The sequence below is a fragment of the Salmo salar genome, chromosome ssa05, assembly GCF_905237065.1.
Source record: "Salmo salar chromosome ssa05, Ssal_v3.1, whole genome shotgun sequence".
Lineage (NCBI taxonomy): Eukaryota > Metazoa > Chordata > Actinopteri > Salmoniformes > Salmonidae > Salmo > Salmo salar.
In genome coordinates, this window is record NC_059446.1 from 42994558 (window position 1) to 43020141 (window position 25584).

The 25584-nt window shown below is 42.6% G+C and overlaps 2 protein-coding genes across 6 annotated transcripts in view; both read right to left on the bottom strand.

Moving 5' to 3' along the window:
• Nucleotides 1–2600, bottom strand: part of LOC106604954 (palladin) — a 30834-nt gene extending 28234 nt beyond the window's left edge. The window contains exon 1 of one of the 2 annotated variants that reach the window (XM_014200118.2): nucleotides 2395–2600. The gene's annotated coding sequence lies outside the window, so the exon portion shown is untranslated. The remainder of the gene's footprint in view (nucleotides 1–2394) is intronic. The other variant, XM_014200119.2, reaches the window with a different exon arrangement.
• Nucleotides 2601–3270: 670 nt separating this feature from the next.
• The window catches only part of LOC100196367 (mitogen-activated protein kinase kinase kinase kinase 4), a 58646-nt gene continuing 36332 nt past the window's right edge, over nucleotides 3271–25584 (bottom strand). For 2 of the 4 annotated variants that reach the window (XM_014200121.2, XM_014200124.2), the window contains 14 exons: nucleotides 25180–25259; nucleotides 23883–23977; nucleotides 21642–21754; nucleotides 19758–19848; nucleotides 18612–18806; nucleotides 15807–15927; nucleotides 15251–15418; nucleotides 14200–14343; nucleotides 13842–13976; nucleotides 12420–12520; nucleotides 10943–11092; nucleotides 7345–7504; nucleotides 6395–6534; nucleotides 3271–6180 (listed from right to left, as the gene is read on the bottom strand). In XM_014200121.2, the coding sequence (XP_014055596.1) occupies nucleotides 6097–6180; nucleotides 6395–6534; nucleotides 7345–7504; nucleotides 10943–11092; nucleotides 12420–12520; nucleotides 13842–13976; nucleotides 14200–14343; nucleotides 15251–15418; nucleotides 15807–15927; nucleotides 18612–18806; nucleotides 19758–19848; nucleotides 21642–21754; nucleotides 23883–23977; nucleotides 25180–25259 (1777 nt within the window). In that variant the 3' untranslated portion in view covers nucleotides 3271–6096. The remainder of the gene's footprint in view (nucleotides 6181–6394; nucleotides 6535–7344; nucleotides 7505–10942; nucleotides 11093–12419; nucleotides 12521–13841; nucleotides 13977–14199; nucleotides 14344–15250; nucleotides 15419–15806; nucleotides 15928–18611; nucleotides 18807–19757; nucleotides 19849–21641; nucleotides 21755–23882; nucleotides 23978–25179; nucleotides 25260–25584) is intronic. The other 2 variants (XM_014200122.2, XM_014200123.2) reach the window with 2 other exon arrangements.

Genomic DNA, 25584 nt, shown 5'->3' on the forward strand with positions numbered 1-25584 from the left:
CACTTTCAAATCATGTGTAGAAAATTGGGTAACACTTTACTTGACACCCAGCGTCATAACACGTTATGACACAGTCATAACCATGTCATAATATGTTATAACAGCTAACATAATTTGTCATAACGTGTCATAATGTGGTCACAACACATTAGTGTTATGACCATATTATGACAGGTTTTGACAAGTTGTGTCAGCTGTTATGACATATTATGGCATAGTTATGACCGTGACGCTGGGTGTCAAGTAAAGTGTTACCAAAAATTGTTATTAGGATTGCCAAACTGAACAGCCAGTTTTGGAAGGAGGAACATACTATAATCTCCCACTGTAGTCGGGTCATTCCTACAATGTGATGCATTTTGGACCTTGTAACTTTTGGTCAAGCTCAGACACAGAAAAAAAAAGTGTGTGTTAATTTTCCAACCTGTTCAGAACCTGTTCAGAGCACCACCTAACAGGGTGGAACACCTAACAGAGTGGACATTTTGAGCCTAAATTAGCCATAGCTCTGTGAGTGAGAAAGATTGAGCTAGCATAATGGTGAACACTTTAACAGAATTTTAACTTCTCTATCAAACATATTTTAACATTTCAATTTAAAAAAATGTTCTCTATAACTTAGCCTAAGAGGGTGGAAAAATAGATAAAACTGAGTGTTTATATTTATTTAGCTTTGCACCATTGTTTTCCAACCAAATAAATTATGACACTTCCTGAATGTGGTGCCATTGTAGGAAGGGGTTGTTTTCTTAAATGGAGAATAACAACAAACTAACAGGGTAGAAAGTGATATCAGGGACACACAGACAATCTGAAATAAAATAATAATAAATACAATAATCATGAAAAAAATATTTGATTATTTTATGGCTTATATTTATCGTGGAATTTGATGAATAACTCCCAGGAACATTGCAAAAATACCTACATCCGCTGAAAAAAGTGTTTAAAATGCTTAAATTCCCTTTCAAGATCCATATTTTAATGTTTTTAAGGTAAAGGAAACCTGACCTTATATTTAAAGCCTTTCGGAATTTTACACTAAGGTGATATTTCCTGAGGACAGAAAAGGCACCGCATTGTAGGAATGACCCTGTATCCATCAGTCTGCCACCATAGGAGCCTTCTGTTTGTACTGCAGCTGCCTCTCTAATACCGACACATATCAATGTCCAGTCATGGAGTACATTCCATCCCAACCATCACAACACAACTCAGTAATGATACCGCAGCTTATGTCCAGCAGGAGCCTATGTACTGGGCAGGATGCTGGAATCTTATTAAGGTAGTTATTTAGAGGGATCATCAGACAGTGTAGTGATCCAGGCTTTAACACACTGATATGGTCATGTCAAGCCCATATTCCAATGAACTAAAGCGAGGTCAAAATACCAGATAACACCTGGTGAGAATAAATATGTTCAGAATGCCAGTTAGTGACCCAGGTCTACAGTAATGCAATTGTTTATCAACCAAACTGAACGACTTCAAAACCCCAAATCTCAAAGTAGAATTACTGGAGGGGACGTCTCCAATAAATAAGTCAGCAAATTTTGTCATGTGACATTCTGGGGCTTCTCTTGTTGAAAAGATATCAAAAGATTTGCAAGTCATCAGACTCCTGACATGTTTAGGTTGCACAAGACCACTGATAATCTAGTAAAGTTTGTACATACAACCAACTGCTACTACTGATATTGTGAAACACTCGTGGGCTATAATTGAATATTTGTTGACTGACTTGGTTCTAATCATCAAGCTATTGCACAAGTCAACAATTCCAACAGGTCTCGGAATTGTCTTACAGGTGGACCAATTTAGAGCGAGGCGCACATGATCCCCGGGGGCCAATCAGATCTCTCAGTTTGCAGAGTGCATTGCAGAAGCATGTTTGGCCTGGCCAAGCCCCCCACACCCCCTCCCCATCCTGGCCCCTTCCATCATCCCCAACTGCACCCTGGAATGCCAAGCTGGCTCACCCCGCTGCACACTATATAATTGACACACTTTTGCAGTTCCAAAGTTAAATCCCAGCAAATGCAACACATTTTTCACCACACAACTTTTTGATTTGCCAGCTTATACGGTTTGATCACAAAACAAAATAGTTAAGTCATTCAAATTTGACATGACTTCCAGGCTAAGATTTCATGTTTGATTGATACAGTAGATAAACATGCAAATGTACCTTCCATTTAAAGTTGTTAAGAGATAGATAGCTTTACAGCTTTATGCATAGTCAACAGCTGAACACAAACCAGGACATATTTTGAGTAAGGATCCAGTGACATAAGCCAGATGATCCTAAGCTGTACCAACACCTGACCCCTAGACCACCCAACTAATTGTTCCTCTGGGGAAAATAAAAAGTCCCACACCATGCAGAGACCTTACCAGTGGACCACTGTGCAGCTACTAGTCCAATGGGTGATGACTGTTCTGTGTGAGACAGGCAGGGACATACAGACAAACGGTTCTCTCTGCTCCTCTCCCTGGCTCTCTCTTCCCTGCTCACCAAGGGGGCGCAGAGGGTCCTTCTCTGAGCACCACTCAACTGTCATCTACAGAGGTGGTATCCAGGCGGGAGGGGGGTGGGTGGGTGGTGTTAGATGGTGTCAGGGGGAGTGTTAGGTGGGGGGAGGCAGCCATGGCAGTGGCTGGGACTGAGAGCCACCAGCTCTACTATAGCAGCGTCTGACTGAGCCTGAGGAGGGAGATGGTTGAGGAAGTGAGCTAGGGCCCGTCTCAGGTTACTTCCCTTCCATCTGACACAGCTGACTCTACAGTTAACCAGAGAACTAAACACTCTGACCCGCAAATATAGACCAGCCCCTAGCTAGCACGCTGCCCAAACACTGTGACTGCTTCAGCAGATACAGGAATACTGTAAGCATGTGGAAATTAAATGGAAGTCTTGAATCAGCATGTGCAGGTGGAATGCATCATATGTAAGAAATAGTTCTTGTGTGGAAGTTCCTATTACTATGGTGCCAGTCAGACTTGGTTCTGGGTGAAGATGAAACCCATGTTTCCTGTTTCAGCTCCCAGCTCGATCACTGACTGGCACAGGTGTTGTGTGACATTAATAACTTGGGAGCGTTAAAAGGTCGGTCCACTGAAACAACCTCTTCCGTACTCTTAGGTGCTGTTCTTAAAGTATAACCATAAGAATGACATAGTCCTAGACTACCTCCAAATGTATAGTTTTTGTATAGTTTTGGTAAGTTGATATTGTTCCAATGTTATTCAAATAACCACTGAACATCACAATAATTTGTCTACATCTTTTATTGTTCAACAGTTTTTTTTATATAATAACACCTCAATTAGTGTTACTAATTAATTTCACGGGTTGAGTATACAGTACATGCTGTAAAATGATAAGAAAGTTCCAGTGCAAAAATAAAGCAAAATTAAGACAAAAGAAAGGACAAAATAAAATACAAATGATATTGCAATACAATTTCAAAAACAAAATGGAAAAATAACAGGTAAGGAAACAATATATTTTGTGGATATTTATCAATATAAATTGGTCAACTTTATTCTATTTTTGTTTTACACTATATATATATATATATATATATTTTGTAGGGGAAAATGGATCAAGACTGATTGGTCTATATAAAATCTCATATAACCGTCAACGACACTCAACATCAAAAACCTTTCGGAATTCTTTCTCCATCTTACTCAAATTCCCGAGAACAAAAACTAAATTTGCTCTGCATCATATAAAGCAGAGAGGAATCTTCACAGCTACACGACACACACCTGACACACATCATCAACCTCCTCAGTCCTTCCTACAGTACACACCTCTCAATAGGACAAGCAAACCCATGCAAACCCATACAAGAGCACTTCCTGAAATATGGGGGTGGATAGGAGGGGAAATGACACAGTGAGTGCTATGACTCACAATCCTCAACTGCAATATAAATGTCTGTTGATAAACTATTATTTAACTCAGTAACATGTCTGATATCACAACTTTTGCTTTAAAATCCCTGTTTTTTATAGAAATAATTACCAACTGTTTACAAATGGACAATATAGTGACTCACTGTCACAAGTTCTACTTAGGCATAAAAAAAACAGGAAAAACTTGTTCAAATGTAAGTTCAGGATAAAAAGTTTAAATGGTTTAAATCTACCCATTCAATCTCTTATCTGAAATTGACAAATTATAACATTTGCATCATACATGCCAAATGAATAAGATATCAACTGAGTGCTCTGTTACTATTTTCAAAAATACTTAATTAAAACCGATCTATTAATAAAAACATTTAGTCAAAACTCAATTTGATTGATTCCTTACCACTTTGCCTTGAACACAAATCTCAGTCAGAATGTAAGTTAAAAACAGATCTGCGAATTAGACCAATGACAATGAAAGCATTAGTTCATGGAAACTTCATGGAAATCATTATAGGGTAAATATACGTTCAAATAATTGCTATGTGAAACAGTACCTAACTGGCTATTCCTTCTAACCTAAATATATTGTCAGTTGAATACACCTCATGAGTGAATGCTCACATAAAAATATGAGATGCTTTTTGGTAACAACAAAATAACAACATCATATCAAACTGTCCCTTGAAAAAGTTCATTTTCAGTTGAAAATATGCATACAGAACCAGCTGCAGTATTTCTATCATGAAGATAAAGTAACCATAATTGTCCAAACTGGATTTGAAATGAAAATGTTGAGCTCCATTTGGTGGCAAAAAAAAAGAAGCAAAAAAAGCAAAACAAAATAAAACTGGAAAAAAATACAATTGATTTGAGTTTACATTTCACATTTGTGGTACAGATCAATTATTTGAATGTCCTTTAACAAACATTTTTTACAAAAGAGTATATATTTTATAATTTAAAAGAGTTAAAAGCCTATTGCTGTTATAACATCATTTTCAGATCATGACGTATTAAATAGAAGATTTAGCTTGATCTAAATCAGATGCAATCTCTGTTTAATGTGACGCTATCAAATTTTGTAAATAAAGGACTTCAAAAGGACTTAAAATGTATTACACGGTGACAATAAAGCATTTTACATTGAACATTTACAAAAGTGGTCATAGTGCAAAGGGCTAGATCATTTGCAAATCCATTAACCTGTACATAGAGATGACCAGTGGATATAAAATATCTATAAAACAGTGCAAATAATATGTACATCCACTTACGTACAAAAATACCTATATAGCACGAGGTCAACATCATGTTCCTTTTCTTCTTCCTCTTAAAAACGACTTAATGCAAAACATGATCTGTTTTATATCAAGAGATGCAACAGGGTATATAATGCCTATTTGGTAATCTAAATTACGACTAGAAAGTGTAGACTGTAAAACTAAGTATACACCATTGGAATTGCAAGGGCAGTAAATGGACTTAATAGTGAGAAATAAGGACAAGCAATTTGCAGTATCAGTGTCTACATTTAAAAAACGATTACTAGCCCACTAATCTCTGTAGTCTTTCTAATGCACTCTTCATTATTAAGGGACTTATGTGTTGTCACTCCCTTTGGAGTAAGAACATTTGATTTTAATTTCCTGACGTGCAACTTGACTGTGCAACTTTAAAAGCACATAATACTTGCAAATAATACTGGATGGTAAATAGGATTTAACACCAACAATGGCACTTGCTAATAATACAATGATGAATATACCAACAATCACTAAATAAAAAACGTTCTGATGCATTTTGGATATAAACAAAGAAGCAATTGTGCTTTTTAGTCCATGTGATATTGAGATCAATTCAAACGTAGGTTGCCGATGTATTTCAAAATATAAAGAAGAAGCCCTGTGCATGGCTATTAAGGCGCAATATTCACTTCTTAAGTACTATAGCTAGAAACTTGAAATAACCAACATAAAACCAATGTGTTGGCCTTAGCCACAAAAATAATAAATTAATGCTGATTGGTAATGGTGTATCCTCATATGCATGGGGTTTTGTAGCTGTATTACTAAAGTGTAACTTCAGTTTTTAAGAGGACTGTATCTGAGCATAATTCATGTTGTTTCTGAGATGATCCCTGTATGAATGTTTGTTGTTTTCAGGCCCCAGAGCTCACCAGTTGAACAGAGAGTTTTGGCCCAGTGTCATGAAGTAGATCTGGCTGCTGCCACCTGACTGCACTGAGGCAAAGAACACCTTCACACAGAAAATAGATGAAGCAGTTAAACATTTACAACTTCCAGTATAATATTCAACACCTACAATACTATGAACAACATACAGTAGGCTAGGACATATTTTCTGTATCTAGCCAAGTCCTATGTAAGCCCTAAAAGTAATATGGGGGAATAGGGTGTCATGTGAGCTTTGCCCAAGGTATGTTTTGGTATATATTAGGATGTTGTCTTACCTTGTCATTCCTCTCACACAGGAATTTGAGTTTCTGGGCCTTCTTGTGCATGAAGACTCCCTCAAGGTTGCCTGTGTTAGCTGACCTCAGCTCGATGGCTTTGTCTCCCCAGCCCATCACCTGGTTGGACTGCAGGTAGGCTGTGGAGACACACACACCATCACAGACTTAGATTGAGGCACAAATGGCACCGTATTCCCTATACTACTTTTGACCAGGGCCCGTAGGGGTCTTGTCAAAAGTAGTACACTATATAGGGAATAATGTGCCATTTGGCATGAACCCTTAGTCACGAGAGTACACACTCAGGGTTTTAGACCCTCCAAGGGTTTCTGCCTCTCAGTGAGTGCCATGTTGTAAACCAATCTCGAGATGCATCTAGAGATGAAAATCAATAGGTTCCCCTTTACCACACTCTCCTCTTTAGAGCCTACACCCAGAGATTATTTACACTCTATATACTCTGGTCCAGACTCGGCTGAGCGCTGTCCTGTCTGTGAGTCTATTCCCCACACACACCCTTTCCCCTTGAATAATGACCTGGCCAATGGGCCCAACTAAATGAGTCTAACAGGACATCTTTTTTTAGAGCCACTGTCCCAAATCTGTCTAGAGGGGTTGGATCCAGCTTGACTCCTCTTTGCACCCAGTGATCCAAGCACAATAAGTAAGGTTAACTTCTTGCTTGCTGCATAACAAAAAGGGTCAATACAAGAGACATGTTCTATTTTTAAAACAGTCTGGGTCTTCAGGTCTATCAAATCTATCCATTTTAATATAAAATTAGACTTATAAGCGCTAGTTTTTCAATCCGAGTGGAGGTGGAATCTCTCTCTCGCTCTCTCTCCCCCGTCTTTCAAGAGATATGCAAACAAGCACGCGCACACACGTACGCACGCACAGCCTGCAGGTTTTGATTTGGTGGGTGGCTACGATGTACAGGAACTCACCGACAGATGCAGGCATCTCTCCCCACTGCAGCACTGTTTCCTTGGTGATGCGTCCATAGGTGTCTATGTAGACCCCCTCGTCTTCATAACACACCAGAACCTCCATGCCACTGCTGTTGGGTAGGATGATGATGGCATGGGGCCGGATCACACCCTGGATCTAAGACAGACAAACACACACAGTCAGATGAGATGAGATGATGATAAGATGTGTTACGTCTCAAATGGCATGGTATCCCCTATATAGTGCACTACTTTTGACCAGAGCCCTACGGGCCTGACAGGTGCAATTTAAGACACATCCATAATGTTTTCTATAGGGGCTGGATTGTCTCTGCTGTAACCACGTAGCTTGATCTTGCCATCTAGCCACTGAGCTAGCAAGTTAGCAATCCAAATGCATAGCTGGAGTCCTGAGCTGGATATAATTTATTAGGCACATCTTGGATAGTTAACTTATAGTTGTGGCGTAGCACACACACTTCTGCAGCCCCCGGTATTAAAATGAAACCGTCGGTATGTCTAAATACCCCAGTATACGGTATATACGGTATATCGCCTAAGCCTACCAGATAACATTGGCTAATAAAACAAAGTATCATTGCTCCCTCACACTCCCACTCTCCCTCCCTGGAACCATCTGGATTTATTCTGTTTGATGAGAGGCTGGTTCAGAGTCAGTGAACTGAGGCTAAATAACATGTTGAATCAGCCGAGTCACTGACTACAGGTGGCAACAGAGAGAGGGTGACAACGCTTAATTGATTCTGTCTCAGCTAATTAATTGCCATACAATGTTTTCACTTAATTTCTTTAATTACAATCTCATTTGCCAAAGACGCTCAGTGATCAGCTCTTTCTCCCCTGACATTGGGATGCAACTCAGGTACCCAAATGAGTGTTGTTGCTATGGCTGGGTGAGCTCCACTGAGATGTGATGCAGGGTTGCATGTTTCATCACAATACTGTTTTGAACGTTTGTTTTGGACTGATGCCTGATACTACTTAATGCATCGTCAATGAACGCTGATGAAGATTTCATCAAAAGTGCATTAAAGTGGCTTGGAAATTCAATGACATTCAAAAGGAGGCAAATAATTGGTAGGAAAACCTTTTGTCATAATTTTTATGTCACCATATTGACTTTAGATGCAGTATAACGTTAGCTAGCTAGCTAAGATTGAGGGGAGGCCACTGGATTTTAGCTAGCTAACGTTAGCATTGCTTTGCTATCTAATGACAACATTGCCATGTTACATGATAATGCTGGCAAAGTTGTTTCCTAATAAATATTTGACTACTTTAGCAATGTCATCGTATTGCCAGGCACTATAGTGTAATTTAGCCTCTGTCCAGAATGACCGGGCTTATCACCACTTTAGGGCACCACTATGGTGCCACAGATAGAGGGCGGCTTGAGAACGTTCATAACAATGGCATGACGCGACCGAGTGATGGAGGTGCAACCTATGAATATAACCACTGAACAGCATCTTGGGTTGAATAAGTGGCAGCGAGGCGGAGGAGGGAGCCACTTCAGAGCCCCCCCAGGTCCCTCATAAGCACTTGCATAATAGCCAACATTCAAACAATGAGACTGCCTTTTAGTCTCTGTTATCTCTTTGAGGATGCAACATTCACACATTCACATACACAACATTTCTAAGACCACAAGACTATAAGAAGATTATAACAAAGTCCTTCTACATAAGAGCTGCTATAAGCGAATCCACGTACTGGCTTAGATTAGTAGCTTAAACAGCAGGTATAACCTCAAACCCCAAATCCCCAAACAAACCAACACCTCAAACAACCCCAAAAGCTTCTATGTACAGTAAGTCACAGTCATCACAGGACCAGTGTAAGTCACCACAGGACCAGTGTAAGTCACCACAGGACCAGTGTAAGTTACCACAGGACCAGTGTTAGTCACCACAGGATCCCCATACTTGCCCGGCCGAGAGCCTGTCCCCCCAGCTGCCACCCGCTGTCCTCATGCTGCTGTGGCTGTGCCACCACAATCCTCAGCATCAACACTGGCATCCACAGACGCAGCGCTATCTTAATCCGCTGCCTCGGTATCCTTATCATCTCATCATCAACAGCAGCCAGCAGGGAGAACGTACGTGGGAGAAAAGTTGTGTGTGTGTGTGAAGGAAAGAATGAGCGGACCAGCGAGTGTCAGTGAGAGTGAGTGAATACGAGAGTGAATGTGAGAGCGAGTGATCGGGTAAAACAGAAGGACTCTTCTCTTCCACTGCAGTGTAAGAGACTAAGGCACCAGTGTTATCGAGTGTGTGGTAGTGCTCTCTAAATATATCACTGTTATGAGAAAAAATGGCAGAATAACAGGTCACTTTAGCAGGCACATGGTTTGCCGGCGCTGCCGAGGTATTTTTAGAGCTATCTATCTGGTGAAAAGTAGCACACATGGCTGGAGACTGGGGCCAAAGAGAAGCAGCCAATGATAGCTATGTGGGCCAGCACAGTGGGAGAAGTGGGATAGAGCCACAGCACACCTCTGAGGGCACAGCACTGGGAGGTGGCACAGTGTGTGTGCGTGTGTGTACAAGTCTATATTTGTGTGGATGTGTGTATGTTTGTGTGTGTGCACGCACAAAAGTGAGTGTGCAAATGTATGTGTGTGTGAGTGTGTAATAGAGCTAAATTCCTTCTGAGAATGTATTCTTCCTCTGCTCTGGCTCTCAGCTCCCAGCAGCTCTCTGCAGCATTGTGTGGGTGTGTGGGATTCTCATCAGTAAGAGTAGAGGCTGCCTCAGCTCCCCTGTCCACAGTGACTAAGAGTGCAACAATCTACACCTCTGCATCATTCCACCCTGCTACATCGTGAGCCTCATAGAGGGGGTTAGAGGTTCTAACTAACACAATATCCATCACTTGGTTCAGCTGGCTACTCAGCCTCATTCGCTTCCTGGTAGTCAGCCAAACACAGCTACCACTGAGATTAACTGATAACTGACCAAGTCTGACCTCCCTGTATCTTCAGACAACTGTTGTGACCGCGGTAGATTACTGGAGTGATGCTTGAGTTCTTTTTCAGTAAATCTGTTTGCTCCCGAGAGCTAATACCGTGACAGAGCAGAATTTCTACGAGGGGCTTTTCAAGAAAGCCATTTGCATTTGACATTTTAGTCTTTTAGCAGACGCTCCTATCCAGAGCGACTTTCGGTTACTGGCCCAACGCTCTTAACCGCTAGGCTGCCTGCCGCTCCAAAGACAAGTGCCACAAGGTCAGATACTGACAGTAGCAGGCCTGGCTTAAACACAAACCCATCCTGTCGATATTATACTGTATCAACCGCATTAGTCTTCTGGCTGTGGTGGCAAACAGCTTCTACCCACGTCAACTCTGAGTCAGAACAAAAGATCACGCTGAGTGGCGTGGGTGCAGAGGAGAAGAGCTGCTTATCTGCTATAGAATAGAGATACAGAAACTGTAGGCTGGAGGTCTGGCAGAGACCCAGGCTGCATAGCCCTGAGAGGGAGAAAGAAGGCTGGGGTGGGGAGAGGGTGGGGGGGGTGTGGGAGAGTTTAGAGGAGGCTGGGGTTGAGGTTGAGTTGGGGGTGGAGGACTCACGTGCGTTGGCAAGTAGAGGTCGTAGGGCGTCCCCGAGTCCACGTCGATGGCGTGGAAGCCCGACAGAGAGCCGTAGATGACCTTGAGTCTTTGTCCATCCTCCACCGTCAGGTCCACAGACAGAGGCCTCTGGGGGAGCAAGCCGAACGACTGGATACACACAACAAGGAGAGACATTAGGAATGACTTCGGAAGAATATACAGTATAACTATATTTATAGTATACAGTATAACTAGAGCCAATAGTTCTTCCTGGTCAAGACATACACTGAGTGTACAAAACATTAGGACATTTTGCCCTCAAAACATCCTCAATTCGTTGGGGCATGGACTCTACAAGGTGTCGAAAGTGTACCACAGGGATGTTGGCCCATGTTGACGCCAATGCTTCCCACAGTTGTGTCAAGTTGGCTGGATGTCCTTTGGGTGGTGGACCATTCTTGATTCAAACAGGAAACTGTTGAGCGTGAAAATCCCAGCATTGCAATTTGTGACACAATCAAAAAGGTGTGCCTGGCACCTACTACCATACCCCATTCAAAGCCATATTTCAATATTTTGTCTTGCCCATTCACCATCTGAATGGCACACATACACAATCCCAGTCTCAATTGTCTCAATCCTTCTTTAAACTGTCTCCTCCCCTTCATATACAGTGATTAAAGTGGATTTAAGGGATCATAGCTTTCACATGGATTAACCTGGTGATTCTGTGTCATCGAAAGAGCAGGTGTTCCTAATGTTTTGTACACCCAGGAGCTAACACTAGGAGCTAACCCATGGTGACCACCAAGGTTAGTATATTTCATATCTTTCATGGTTTCTGTGCAGTGAGTAGAAATAATTAAAACTGTTCATTCCAGAAAGATGTGTAAGAAGTAGGGCAAGCCACTGAGGAGAGTTCAGAACTAGGACAGTGTTGTCAAGGTGACCTTAATAGCATTACATATTCTCTTTGTCTATCATTAGAGCATTCTAGATTCACAACGAAAGTATCCCGGTCCCAGATCCGTTTGTGGTTATGCCTACTCCAAGCCAAACATGGTCATGACAATTCCATAAGGAGTGGCACCCAGGCAACAATGAAAGGACATCACCATAGAGAACATAAGAAGACAAGTGGAAGGTAGTGTTGACATTTTACATTTTTACATTTTAGTAAGGGGGAAGCTGTTTCCACCAATGGCGTGCCAGGACAGAGAAGAGCTTGGAAAGGGCTGTGCGGGAGCTTCCCTCCCATAGGTGTGGGAGGGCAAAGAGACCTGAGGTGGCAGAACGGAGTGCTTGGGTTGGGGTGTAGGGTTTGAGCATAGTCTAAAGGAATGGGATGTTCAGTTCCTCTTGCTGTTCCATAGGTAAGCACCATGGTAGTGGAAAGTAGTCTTGTAGTGATGCACCATTAATAATATCATATCCGACCACTCTCTTCATGTGGATGTGTTTATTTTCCTCCCTACATATTTGATGTGACTCTCACCTTGAAAGCCATGAACTTGTGGTAAGGCTTGGGAGCCCATGCATACACCTCCACAGCATTCTTCAAGGCAATCACCAGGAACTTAATCTTCTCATATCGAACTGAAATGACATGTAACAAAAAAGCAGGGATTTCAATTAGGATTAGCAATTTATCTCATAATGGAAACAGAACAAGATAAAGGCTTTCACTACATCAGTCTGTAATACTTACGTGTCAGTGGTCTTGGACTAATGATCACTAGACAATCTCAACAAAGAGATTTTTGGTTGTGCCCCAAATTACGACCTATTCCATATTTAGTGCACTACTTTTGACCGAGGCCAATGTAAGGAATATGGTGCCATTTAGGACGAAACCCTTGTGTAAACTACGATTTGAAAGGCATGAAGCCAATTGCCTTTCACTGAGGCAATAGCAGCATGCCTCTGACTATGAGAAACAATACAGAGGGGAGTGCTGGGAAGGACAGTGTGTGCTTCACTATGACATCACATCCTTCCTTGGTTGGAGTCCCTGAGCTGTCCTCACTCTGTCAACACTCTTACTAACCTCAGGAAGAGTCGCAGGAAAGAGAGGCTCACATCTCTTGAGCTCAGCACTAGCACTACACCGTGACACACAATCACTCCCTCACACCCAGTTCACATGCACCCATAATCTCACACACTGATCTATTGTGCTCTAATGGAGTCAGATACTCAGAGAATAGATCAAATCATCTTGAAATAGTTTTTTGCTTGTATTATACTCATTGCTTTCTGTATACAACAACACAAAAACCTTTGGTAAGCAGTGATATGTCTACAGTTTTTAACATCACTCATATAGGCCTGTCATGCAATACAATGAAAGATTGATCCAACACATCAGTCGTGACGCTATTGTTATGATATGGGGGTGGGTTAGTGTTAGGACATAGACACTTCCACACTCCATCCCCCAGGTGGCAGCAACCGTGTCTAGATGCTGAGCCAAGGCTTGACAAGCACATCAGGTTCAGCCAATTAATGGTATAGTCAGTCAGTGTCCCATCTTACAAGCCGTGAGCCTGCTGGTATTGTTTGGTAGCCATGAGGCCTTTCGTTTGTTTTTGAGTCTTTAGTTTGGGAATGCCTTTGGTATTTTTCCTATTCGTCACCATCTGAACAAATGAGAATCCACTTGGAAAGGCCGACCAAGAGGTCAAGAAAGACAGAGCTGGCCCTGGACCAAGGCAAGGCTGCTGTCTCCCTGGGCACATGTATATTCAACACCTAGGTGCATATGCTGATTTGTCCTATAAATGCACACATTCATTCAGGTTACAGACCATGTAACTAGGCCTACGACCCCTAGACAAAGCGAGCGCAACAATATCCGTAAGCTAGGTATTGGTTTCGTAACACATTCATGATCTAAGGCCAGGTAGTGTATACTCACCGACTTTGTAGTGCACACATCCTTCCAGGTCTCCTACTGAAGTCCAGCCCTGCCTTTTCTCCACCTCTGGGTCGTTCCGTAGGATCTTGTTCCGTAGCCACGACAGGTAGTACAACCTCAGCTTGTTCTTCTTACCTGACAGAGAGGGGACAGTAATGGGGTTTAGACTAGAGAATTGGCTGCAAAAGTAGGTGCAAAAAAACATTCCAAGACTGGCTATTTGTGTGTGCGGGTGTGCCTATCTCTGTGTGTGTGTGTGTGTGTGTGTGTGTGTGTGTGTGTGTGTGTGTTTATCTGTGTGTGTGACAGATGTACTATATATACTTGTGTGTGGCACTACTGTAACTAGTGTAATTACCTGAGATGGTGATGAGCACATTGAGGCCCTCAAGAACGTCCATCTGTTGGAAGCGTCTCCTGCTGATCAGAGAGTAGACCTTCCCCTGACCGCTCCTGTCCAGCAGCCACAGACCATTCTCTGTCCCCACCAGCAGGTTCACACCTGGACCAACACACCATACCTCTGCGTTTAGGCCTCAACATCACAAGCCTCAGCAACAAACTAGGGATGGGCATTTTAAATGATTTCACTATTTCGAAAAACATAATGAAAATGTTTCGGATATCCCGATAGTCGAAAAACACGTTTACATTTTTATTTATCTAGAAACTTTAATGGAAACTTGCTTGAGTGACGAGAGAGAGCCAGTGCTTTGCGCTCTGCTTGTTTAAGCAGAAGGGTGGGGGAGGGGCAAGAGAAGAGCAGAGGCCGGTGTATGTGACAGTCTATGTGTGTGGTATGGAGGGAGGGAGAGAGAGTGAGAGAATGTAGCCAAACTGACTCTTGCTAATTAGACAATCTTGTTGCTGCCATAGGTTATCTATCATACCATCTGGTAGTTCCTATCTTTACTGCATGAAATAGTTTTTAATGAAGCTAGCTAGCTAGCTAAAGTAGCAAGGTCAATTGAGGCTATTTTGCTGCGTCCTCATCTACAACTCCATTCATATGAAACAACAGGCTACCTGTTGGTTGATCATTGTAGCCTACTCCTTTTCATTTAGCCAACCTAATTCCTTAATTTCTATTCCATTTTGCATTGTTTACAAATCTTCCACTTCACTTGCTACACATGGAAATAAATGATGGAGGTCATTACCACTAAATAAATGAATAGGGACATTTTTGGTGTGGGGTGTGATACGGTTCAAAAAAGATTGGGAACCACTGCTCGTAAGGTAGAGCTACTACCATATCACAGTAATACATATCCAGTCCTTTCAGATCAACACAGTAAGTGTCTAGGGGATAGGGGTTAGGATCAGATTGGGTGTTAATCTCAATGTTATTATAAAGGTGCCTTTCTAGGGGATAAGGGCTAGGGGTCGAGTGTTTAACTGTTGTGTACCCCACAGTCCAGCACAGAGGATCTCGGTGTTGAACTTCTTCTTGTACTTGCGGATCTCGGGGGTGTCGCTCTGGGGTCTGATGTTGGTGGGGTTCACGTTAACCACGGAGCCCTTCCTGTGCCCCTCTCTCCTGATTGGCTCCTGATTAGCGAGCGGCTTGCCACTCGCTGGAAGGGAAAATCACAACCAATACTCGTATTCACAACCATGGGACGTCATTTTGATGTCGGGCATCTGATCTTATGCTAATTACTGTAAACATGTACAGGAGAAAAAACATATGTGAGAGAATCCCTCCCCTCTGTCCCCTCTTATTTTACAATACACTAACATATAAACATACATTGAATGAGATTTATGATAAGATAGTCCTTTTTATAGACCAAAGCATGCTGTTTAGAGACCACCCTAGCATGCAGTGATTTACTGCAGTGCTAGAATGTCTATGGGGCATTTTCTTTGTAGCATAGTGTGTGTGTGTGTGTCTATGTGTGTGTGTGTTGTGTGTATACAAAATGAGTGTGTATGTATGAGTGTGTATATGTTGGCACTCACTGGGACTGTAGCCCACTGGGCTCTGAGGGGGAGAGATTTGCAGCAGCCTGGGGTCAATGAAGGGAGTGAAGGAGGAGGAGGAGGACGAGATGCTTTTCCCTGGAGGACTGTTTACAGGCTTCTGCAAAGGCATCCAAAATCATAATTCATATAAATGAAACAACATCAACAACAATAAATCAAAGACTTCCAGTAGGCTTGATATCAATCTTGAGATGGAAGGGGGAGTGCGAAACTAAAACTGCTACTTCATCTCCCCCTAGTGGAGAAAGATAAACTCACATCAAATACAAATTCAGTGATCCAACCACTGCACTCTATAAAGTATTACTCTTAAAGGCCCATATTCTTAAAGGCACATATATCAATATCAAATCATTTCTGGGTAACAATTATGCATATGACTGTAATAGGTTTCTATTAAAATGGACAAAAATAGCTTTTTAGCAAGAACAAAATTCTCAAGCAAGAATTTTGCTAGGAATTTGCTAGGACTGTCTGGGTGGGGAGATGAAAATATAAAACTAGCTGTTATTGGGAGAGAGGTTTGGAACTCTCTTTGTTATTGGTCTATTAACCAATGTACCGTCTGGTGATGCTACCAGGTAAACCGAAATCCCGCACATGCAAACAGGCCATGAAAATCTTTTCACTCCCTCCTCTCTACATTTTCCTCCTCTGTTTCTGCTGCTAAAGCCACTTTCTACCACTTCCAAGCATCTGCCTCTAACCCTAGGAAGCTCTTTGCCACCTTCTCCTCCCTCCTGAATCCCCCCTCCCCCCTCTCTGCGGATGACTTCGTCAACCATTTTGAAAAGAAGGTCGACGACATCCGATCCTCGTTTGTTAAGTCAAACGACACCGCTGGTCCTGCTCACATTGCCCTACCCTATGCTTTGACCTCTTTCTCCCCTCTCTCTCCAGATGAAATCTTGCGACTTGTGATGGCTGGCCGCCCAACAACCTGCCCGCTTGACCCTACCCCCTCCTCTCTTCTCCAGACCATTTCCGGAGACCTTCTCCCTTACCTCACCTCGCTCATCAACTCATCCTTGACCGCTGGCTACGTCCCTTCCGTCTTCAAGAGAGTTGCACCCCTTCTCAAAAAACCGACACTCGATCCCTCCGATATCAACAACTACAGACCAGTATCCCTTCTTTCTTTTCTCTCCAAAACTCTTGAACGTGCCATCCTTGGCCAGCTCTCCTGCTATCTCTCTCAGAATGACCTTCTTGATCCAAATCAGTCAGGTTTCAAGGCTGGTCATTCAACTGAGACTGCTCTTCTCTGTGTCACGGAGGCTCTCCGCACTGCTAAAGCTAACTCTCTCTCCTCTGCTCTCATCCTTCTAGACCTATCTGCTGCCTTTTGATACTGTGAACCATCAGATCCTCCTCTCCACCCTCTCCGAGTTGGGTATCTCCGGCGCGGCTCACTCTTGGATTGCGTCCTACCGTCCTACCAGGTGGCGTGGCGAGAATCCGTCTCCGCACCACGTGCTCTCACCACTGGTGTCCCCCAGGGCTCAGTTCTATGCCCTCTCCTATTCTCGCTATACACCAAGTCACTTGGCTCTGTCATATCCTCACATGGTCTCTCCTATAATTGCTACGCAGACGACACACAATTAATCTTCTCCTTTCCCCCTTCTGATAACCAGGTGGCGAATCGCATCTCTGCATGTCTGGCAGACATATCAGTGTGGATGACGGATCACCACCTCAAGCTGAACCTCGGCAAGACGGAGCTGCTCTTCCTCCCGGGGAAGGACCGCCCTTTCCATGATCTCGCCATCACGGTGGACAACTCCATTGTGTCCTCCTCCCAGAGTGCTAAGAGCCTCGGCGTGACCCTGGACAACACCCTGTCGTTCTCCGCTAACATCAAGGCGGTGACCCGATCCTGTAGGTTCATGCTATACAACATTCGCAGAGTACGACCCTGCCTTACACAGGAAGCGGCGCAGGTCCTAATCCAGGCACTTGTCATCTCCCGTCTGGATTACTGCAACTCCCTGTTGGCGGGGCTCCCTGCCTGTGCCATTAAACCCCTAAAACTCATCCAGAACGCCGCAGCCCGTCTGGTGTTCAACCTTCCCAAGTTCTCTCACGTCACCCCGCTCCTCCGCACACTCCACTGGCTTCCAGTTGAAGCTCGCATCTGCTACAAGAACATGGTTCTTGCCTACGGAGCTGTGAGGGGAACAGCCCCCCCCCGTTCCTTCAGGCTCTGATCAGGCTCTACACCCAAACAAGGGCACTGCGTTCATCCACCTCTGGCCTGCTGGCCCCCCTACGTCTGCGGAAGCACAGTTCCCGCTCAGCCCAGTCAAAACTGTTCGCTGCTCTGGCACCCCAATGGTGGAACAAGCTCTCTCACGACGCCAGGACAGTGGAGTCAATCACCACCTTCCGTAGACACCAGAAACCCCACCTCTTTAAGGAATACCTGGGATAGGATAAAGTAATCCTTCTAACCCCCCCCCCCCCCCCCAAAAAAAAAGATATAGATGTACTATTGTAAAGTGGTTGTTCCACTGGATATCATAAGGTGAATGCACCAATTTGTAAGTCGCTCTGGATAAGAGCATCTGCTAAATGACGTAAATGTAAATGTAAAATAGGCTGATTAGAACGTCCTATGTAGATTGTATTTTTAAGCAGCAACTATTAGGAAATAACACTGATAAAAAAAAATTCGCACTTTTACAGGGTTAGTTTCTTCAGCTGTTGTACAAAACACAGGAAAACAGAATTGTGACGGCGCTGGACCTTTAAACATTTTATGACCTCTAGAAAACTCACATCAAAGTGCGGTCCTCGTCCGCTCGGAGACTGGGGGAAGATGACGTCATGCAGTCTGTGCTGCCCCAGGGGCTCATGGGCCGGGCTCTTCTGCAGAAGATCAGGGAGAAGGTAATTCTCATTGCATTCTGATCCTACAGCCATGGGCCTGTGTAGTGGCTGGCCACTCTTAAGGCCTGATGCCACGCTGCTCTGCTTAGAGAAGAGACACACAGCAGAACAGCAGCATAATCCCTAGTTACTACTACCCGTCTGTCACTCTGTATTCCCTGTGTCACAACAACACTGTGTGGAGGAACAGGCGGCGGCATCTACACACACGTCAATGCTAACGCTATCTTATGGCAGGAAGACATTGTTTAGGTTTTCATGACACTAAGTCTCCAATGACTGTTTTTTTTAAGTGGGTGAGTTAAACAAGGATATCAGGCCCTGCTTACACCATGCCAAGTGGCATTGCATTCATCACTGGAGGTGGAGGAGGAGGCTCTGAGGGGCCTGTGGGAGAGCGGCATCAGTGGGCTCTGCTCTGCTCCATGTTTTAGTTAGTATGCACAAAGTGCCCTCTAGTGTTTGTCATGCAAATGACTCACGCAGGACTGGGGACACGGCTGAGCTTAAGTGGCTCCCTATTCCCTATATAGTACACTAGTTTTGACCAGGGTCTATATGGCTCGTCAAAAATAGTGAACTTTATAAGCTAGGGAGTAGGGTACCATTTGGGTCAATGCATGCTGTGTGTGTAAGTAACAAGATTTCACACTGCATCTGCACTGTTACAACAAGTCTGAACTCTGACTATGACCCAATTTCCAAATCAGCAGTTCAGGGAAGCCATGTTAAGCAACCTATTAGACGGATTTAATGAAGCTGACTCTGTGGTATGAACCTGAAGACAATGGACACCACCATCTGTTATCTGACTAAAATATCGATGGAAAGCATGGAACATTATCCCGTTCAATGTTAAGAGTTTGAAACTTATTTGTTATGAGTTTTCATCAAGTGCAGAATAAATATCCGGTACAAGTGAGAGAAGCTAAGCTCTCAAAGCTAATAAGTGAGTGTACTTTTACATAAAATGTCCTAGAGGTAGTACTGAATGGATGTGGGGGTGTGTGTACAGAGAAGGGTGTGTATGTATACCGGGGTTTGGTTGAGATTATGATGGGGCTGCAGGACAATCCCATCGGGGGCTCCTCGGAAGAACTTGCCCTTCCCATTACTCAATGGAGACCTGGAGAAACACATACAACAGCAGTCAGAGAGAGGAGGCTCACGCAACGTTTAACGCAACATTTTACTCAACCTTAGTACATTATATTCATTTAGTAGACACTCTTATCCAGAGCGATTTACAGGAGCAATTAGGATTAAGTGCCTTGCTCAAGGGGAACATCGACAGATTTTTCACCTAGTCGACTCAGGGATTTGAATAAGCGACCTTGCGTATACTGGCCCAATGCTCTTAACCGCTAGGCTGCCCGCTGCCCTAGTAGTATGTTAGTCAGTGAGCGCTGGTGAGGTTATACTGTAGACTGCTTGTTTTTGCCTGTATAAGTATAAATAAATAAATCGATCAATCAATCAATGTGAACCTAGGGCTGTTGCGGTGACCGTATTACCGCTACACCGGCAGTCACGAGTCATAACCGCAGTCAAATTCCATGTGATCGCCGAGTCACAGTAACTAGGCTTCTCCAAAACTGCGCTCCGATGCCACTGATGGTCAATAGTAGCCTACCAAACTTCCTATCGCCTCTATTGTCTCTCTAATTAAACTGACATCAATGCAAATGCAATCAAAAACCAAACACTTCATGAGAGCCCCGGGCATTTAGAGTTTGAGCGGAATGGGATCACCTGTTGCGCAGCGAGAGCCAGCTCCTCATAGCTGGTTGATGTATGGAATGAAATAAGTGTTCCTATAAGCCCATGTTGTGCAACATTTCTATAGGCTTTGCTATGCAATTGCATGAGAACTGAGTTTTGATGGCCTTTATTAAAAAGAGGAGGATCCCATCAGCTTTCTATAGGCTAGGCCTACTATATTTATTTCTCAACTTTACTAATATTAAGCACATTGCTTTGTTTTACAACCGGAGTGGCCTACCTGGCTGGCATGTACCGTGGGAAAAGCGTCCTCCATTCGCTATTTAAGTGCATACGGTGACATGTTTTTTTCCCCTGCCCCTGTTCCGATAACAGCCCGTTCTGAATCAAAACGAATTTTACACATATATTATTTAGTATATGTGATAGATTAAATAGAGAATAGTCTGATGGGTGAGAATATTATCAAGTGCTTGTCAAATTGTGAATGAGAGACAGATGAAGTGTGTGCAGCCTCCCAAGAAACAGAGCAAAGCGCATGCCTTTCATGCAACCTTTTTCAAATCATCATTAGTCGCATCATGCAGCCTTAGAATGTATTAGAAATCAAAAGATATAGCCTAAGGTTTGTATCACAACTAAAGTTGTATAAATAACTGTAAATTAAGCATTTCAATTGATCACTTTGTAAACTGCTCAACACAGAATAGCCGCATGTCTGCGCACTCTCTCAGAAATCGTTTAGGAAAAATATCCTTTCTATTTTATTCAGCTATGTTCAATTGTATTCTTCTTTCTATTAAATAACATAAAATAATGCCACTGGAAGTATAAGAAAATCTTGTCTGCAAATGAACTAGTGTATGGCACAGCCAGATCAGGGCCTAACATAAGGACAACTCAGAAGCTATTCTGTTCTTCTTAAATAGGCTACAATTTCTTCATATCATAATGTTTCTTTAGACCGGCCTAAAATAAATAATGGGTTCATTGTGATGGTGTAGGCTATGTTAAATTGATTTTTTAAAACTTTTTAAACTGTAGATGTTCCAAATGTCCGCATCAGTGGCTTGTAGGCCATGCGTGGAAGCCTGGAGATGTTAGTTAACTGTCAATTACCGTGAGACCGGCACTTATGTGCATGACAGTTACCAGCTGACAAAATATCATGACCGCCACAGCCCTATGTGAACCCACCTGGTTTTCTCCTCATCGTCACTACTCCCGACTTCATCACTGGAAGAGGAGTACTCTGTTGCCTTGACAAACGGACTGAGATTGGACTTGACCCCAGATAAGTGGCCGAAACCCTGAGACAGAAACACAGAGAATAACATAAGAGATAGAACACCAGACATCAGGATTCATGAGACAGACACGGTTATGCAATAATACAGGACTGCTAATGCTAATTGAGTATAGGAATAATTGTCACAAGAAGATGACAAACGGCTGAATGCTATTGAATAAAACACAAGGACACTGTGTGTCCTCTGGAGGGAATCAGAGACAGGACAGAACAGGGTTCCCATCTGCTGCCTTGTCCTCTGGTCCCGTCGGAATGACCGGAATCTTAACTGGCATTACTTCTCGGAATGGCATACCTCTGACATCAAATCAATAGGCCTAGTCATAAGATGCACTATTTGGTCTAGAACGGATAAGCAGGAATGATACACTATTTAGATGAGACTATTTATATAGATGAGTCGATGAGGAGGAATTCCAGCATCCTTTGTTTTGATAAAAGCAAACGCAGATGTTAGACAGTCAGATAGATTCTCCTAATTCAAATCCAGAGGTAATCGGATTCATCAGTCTCTTACCTTGAATTTTTTTTAACAGACAGTCACAAACAACAGTAACGAACATCTGACGAACACCGAGACGAGACCAACATGATTGCCTTGAAACTTGGTGACCAAGTTTTAATGTGTTACAAATGCAGATACTTTCCACAACCACAGGGCAACTGGAGCCAATAAAGAAAAGAACAACTTGTCCCACTGGAAGAGTTCTGATAATCAGGCTGAAAACGACATTATACATCTAATGTGGGTGAACGAGTAAAGTAACGGATGTAAAATATGTAGTGTAAAATAGTGTTCTAGATGCTGGGATAGCAACAGATGTCGTCCTCTGTGGCTTAGTTGGTAGAGCATGGTACTCCTGGCAATGCCAGGATTGTGGGAACGATTCCCAATGGACCGCGAATATGTATGCACGGATGACTCTCACTTTGGAAAAAAGCGTCTACTAAATTGCATTTTTATTATATATAGACACTAGGGTTGGGCGATGTCAAGCTTTGTCCTATCTTGATGATGTACTAGTAAAACGTTGTGATATATGATGGTATCGGCCCCTATTGGCCAACCCCCAAACATTTTTATTGAAAAAGTTAATTAAAACAAACTTGCATGCTACAACTTCATGAAAGATAATCTTGTTGAAAGCCTGGTCAGAGGCTAAGTGGAGGCAAATATTTTTGTATATTTCTGATGGAGCTTCAGCATGGCCAGGTAGTTGGTTAATACTGGTTAATAATTGCTTGGTTAAAACTGGTTAATAATTGCTTTATTTGCATCATCCTCCTTTCTTAAAAGGCCTACGGTTTGTTATATCTCTCATAAAGCTGTGATTGAGAATAGCATATGCCCAAGCCTATAGATTCTGACTTTTATTCTTGTTCTTTTTGAAAGTGGCAACTTTAGGACAACTCTTTCTTAGGCTATTAAAATATTTGGAAATAGGCTACTAACTTGAACAATTTTGTTTTCAACCTTGTATGCATAGCCATAGGAAGTAGGGTGCTGCTGCGCCACCTGAAGAAAAAAAAATAAATAAATAAATAAAATAATAATAATAATTTGCAGAACCCCCAAACTACTTCCCGTGGCTATGCTCGCATGGGGGGATTTTTCTGGCCCGCACAGATAATTTATTTCTTAATAAGCTTAAACTTCATTGAACTTGTCATTCGATTTTTCTATAGACTATTGATACAGATTGTTCTCTCTCATTATTAGTCCCCTGGCTACCTTAAGTTTTTAGGCTATTCAAATACATTTATGAGATGGAAGTCCATTAGATTCATTCATTGTTTGATTGGTAGAAAGCCATGCATGCATAAAACGATGAAAGTTTAGGCTAGTCTTGCCCAAAGTAGTATTAATATCGTATGGAGAGAGGAGGGAGTATAGCCCAAAAATTCTACAGCTAGACATAAGATAGTTAAGGAGTGTCCGTTATAAAGAAAATAGGTTTAGGCTATAAGGTCCATGCATCCGACATGAGAGAGAGAGAAACAATATGGGTGGAATTCTCTCTCCACTCTGTCAAGTTCAAATAGGCTAAACCATCGATGATGGCTGTCAATCATCGTCGATAGACGATGCTATCGTAATATAGCCCAACCCTAATAGATACTGTACATACATGTTGCTGCAGCAGGGCTGCTTGAGAAGTCTCCTGAGACTTCTTGTACTGTTGAAGACGGCTCTGCAGCATAGGGCTCTCCAGCTTGAAGTAACCTGAAAGAGTCAAAGGAAAATCTCTATCTCACATTTCATTATGTTGTCCCTCTCTTTAAATATTACCAGAGCAATACAGATACTCTAGATAGCTTTGGTGGCTCATTATGTGATCTTTCCTCAAACTATGTATGCTCAGTATGCTCTGCTAGTATGATGAACAAGTCTAGATAAGGACTAAGGCATGAGGATACATTGTATGGGATTCCTTGTTTTTCTTCTGGCTTACTTCCCGAATGCTAAAATGTAACGCCCTTGTAAAGGACTTGGAAAAGCACAATAAAAATGTATCATTATTACTACTCTATTTGAGCTATTGCTCCCTCTTCATGTACAGTATATGAAATCCTTTTACATTTAAACAAAGACGTTAGCACATTTATTTACCATATTGTGTGGGAGGCTCCTGAACTGCTTTCTTAAAACTGACGATTACTAGTAAAAAAGGGATCTTTGAACATATTACCCAGTCTTTCGTTCTTTCTTTCTTTCTTTCTTTCTTTCTTTCTTTCTTTCTTTCTTTCTTTCTTTCTTTCTTTCTTTCTTTCTTTCTTTCTTTCTTTTTTCTTTCTTTCTTTCTTTCTTTCTTTCTTTCTTTCTTTCTTTTCTTTCTTTCTTTCTTTCGCCATCTAAAAGGCATTTATTTTGAGAGTCTGTCTAACCATTAATTGTACTGGTTTTCCCCACACCCATTCTACCACAGGCCCTGTTGCTCACCCACATGCCCTCATACACTCCCACACACCCCAAAACACACTGCACTACTCAACAGACAGAGCACAGGCCAATGCTACCACTACACAGAAAATGTTAGACACCTTTTAGGTCTTTCCTAAAGACAAAAAACTATGTAAAACTTTCAACAATTTTTCTGTTTCAAAGCCAAACAGTAAGCAGGTGGCACGGTGCATGGTTCAGAGTTTCACTTTCAAACACTTTCAACTCATGGGGGGAACAACTCTGACAGGATGTTTAGGTTCCAGTGAGAAATTTCCTGTGTATTGTGGTTATAGTCTGATTTGTAAACACCCAATGCTTTCACACAGGCTGTAGTTCACCATGTAGTAACACTATGCAGCTGATGGATCTACTATGAATCGATGTGTTGAAAGGAACCCATCTATAGTGAGTGGTTAGGAGACAGAGAGAGAGAGGGAGAGGTGAAGCGAGTGAGTAATTGTGGAGGACACAAGGACACAGACCTGACTGGGAGCTGCTGCTGGAGCTTCCGTGAGATGACATGGATTTCCCACCCTTCTCCACAGGAGACTGAGGGCCCCCACTGAACAGCAGAGAGGGAGAGGGATAGGAATCAGTGCCACAGGTAACTTCTACAAAGCTGTGAACAATCTGAGAGACAAGGCAAGAAGGGCCCTCTACGCCATCAAAAGGAACATAACATTCAACATACCAATTAGGAACTGGCTAAAAATACTTGAATCATTGCCCTTTATGGTTGTGAGGTCTGGGGTCCGCTTACCAACAAATCATTCATAAAAATGGGACAAACACCAAATTGAGACTCTGCATGCAGAATTCTGCAAAAATATCCTCAGTGTACAACGCAAAATACCAAATAATACATGCAGAGCAGAATTAGGCCGATA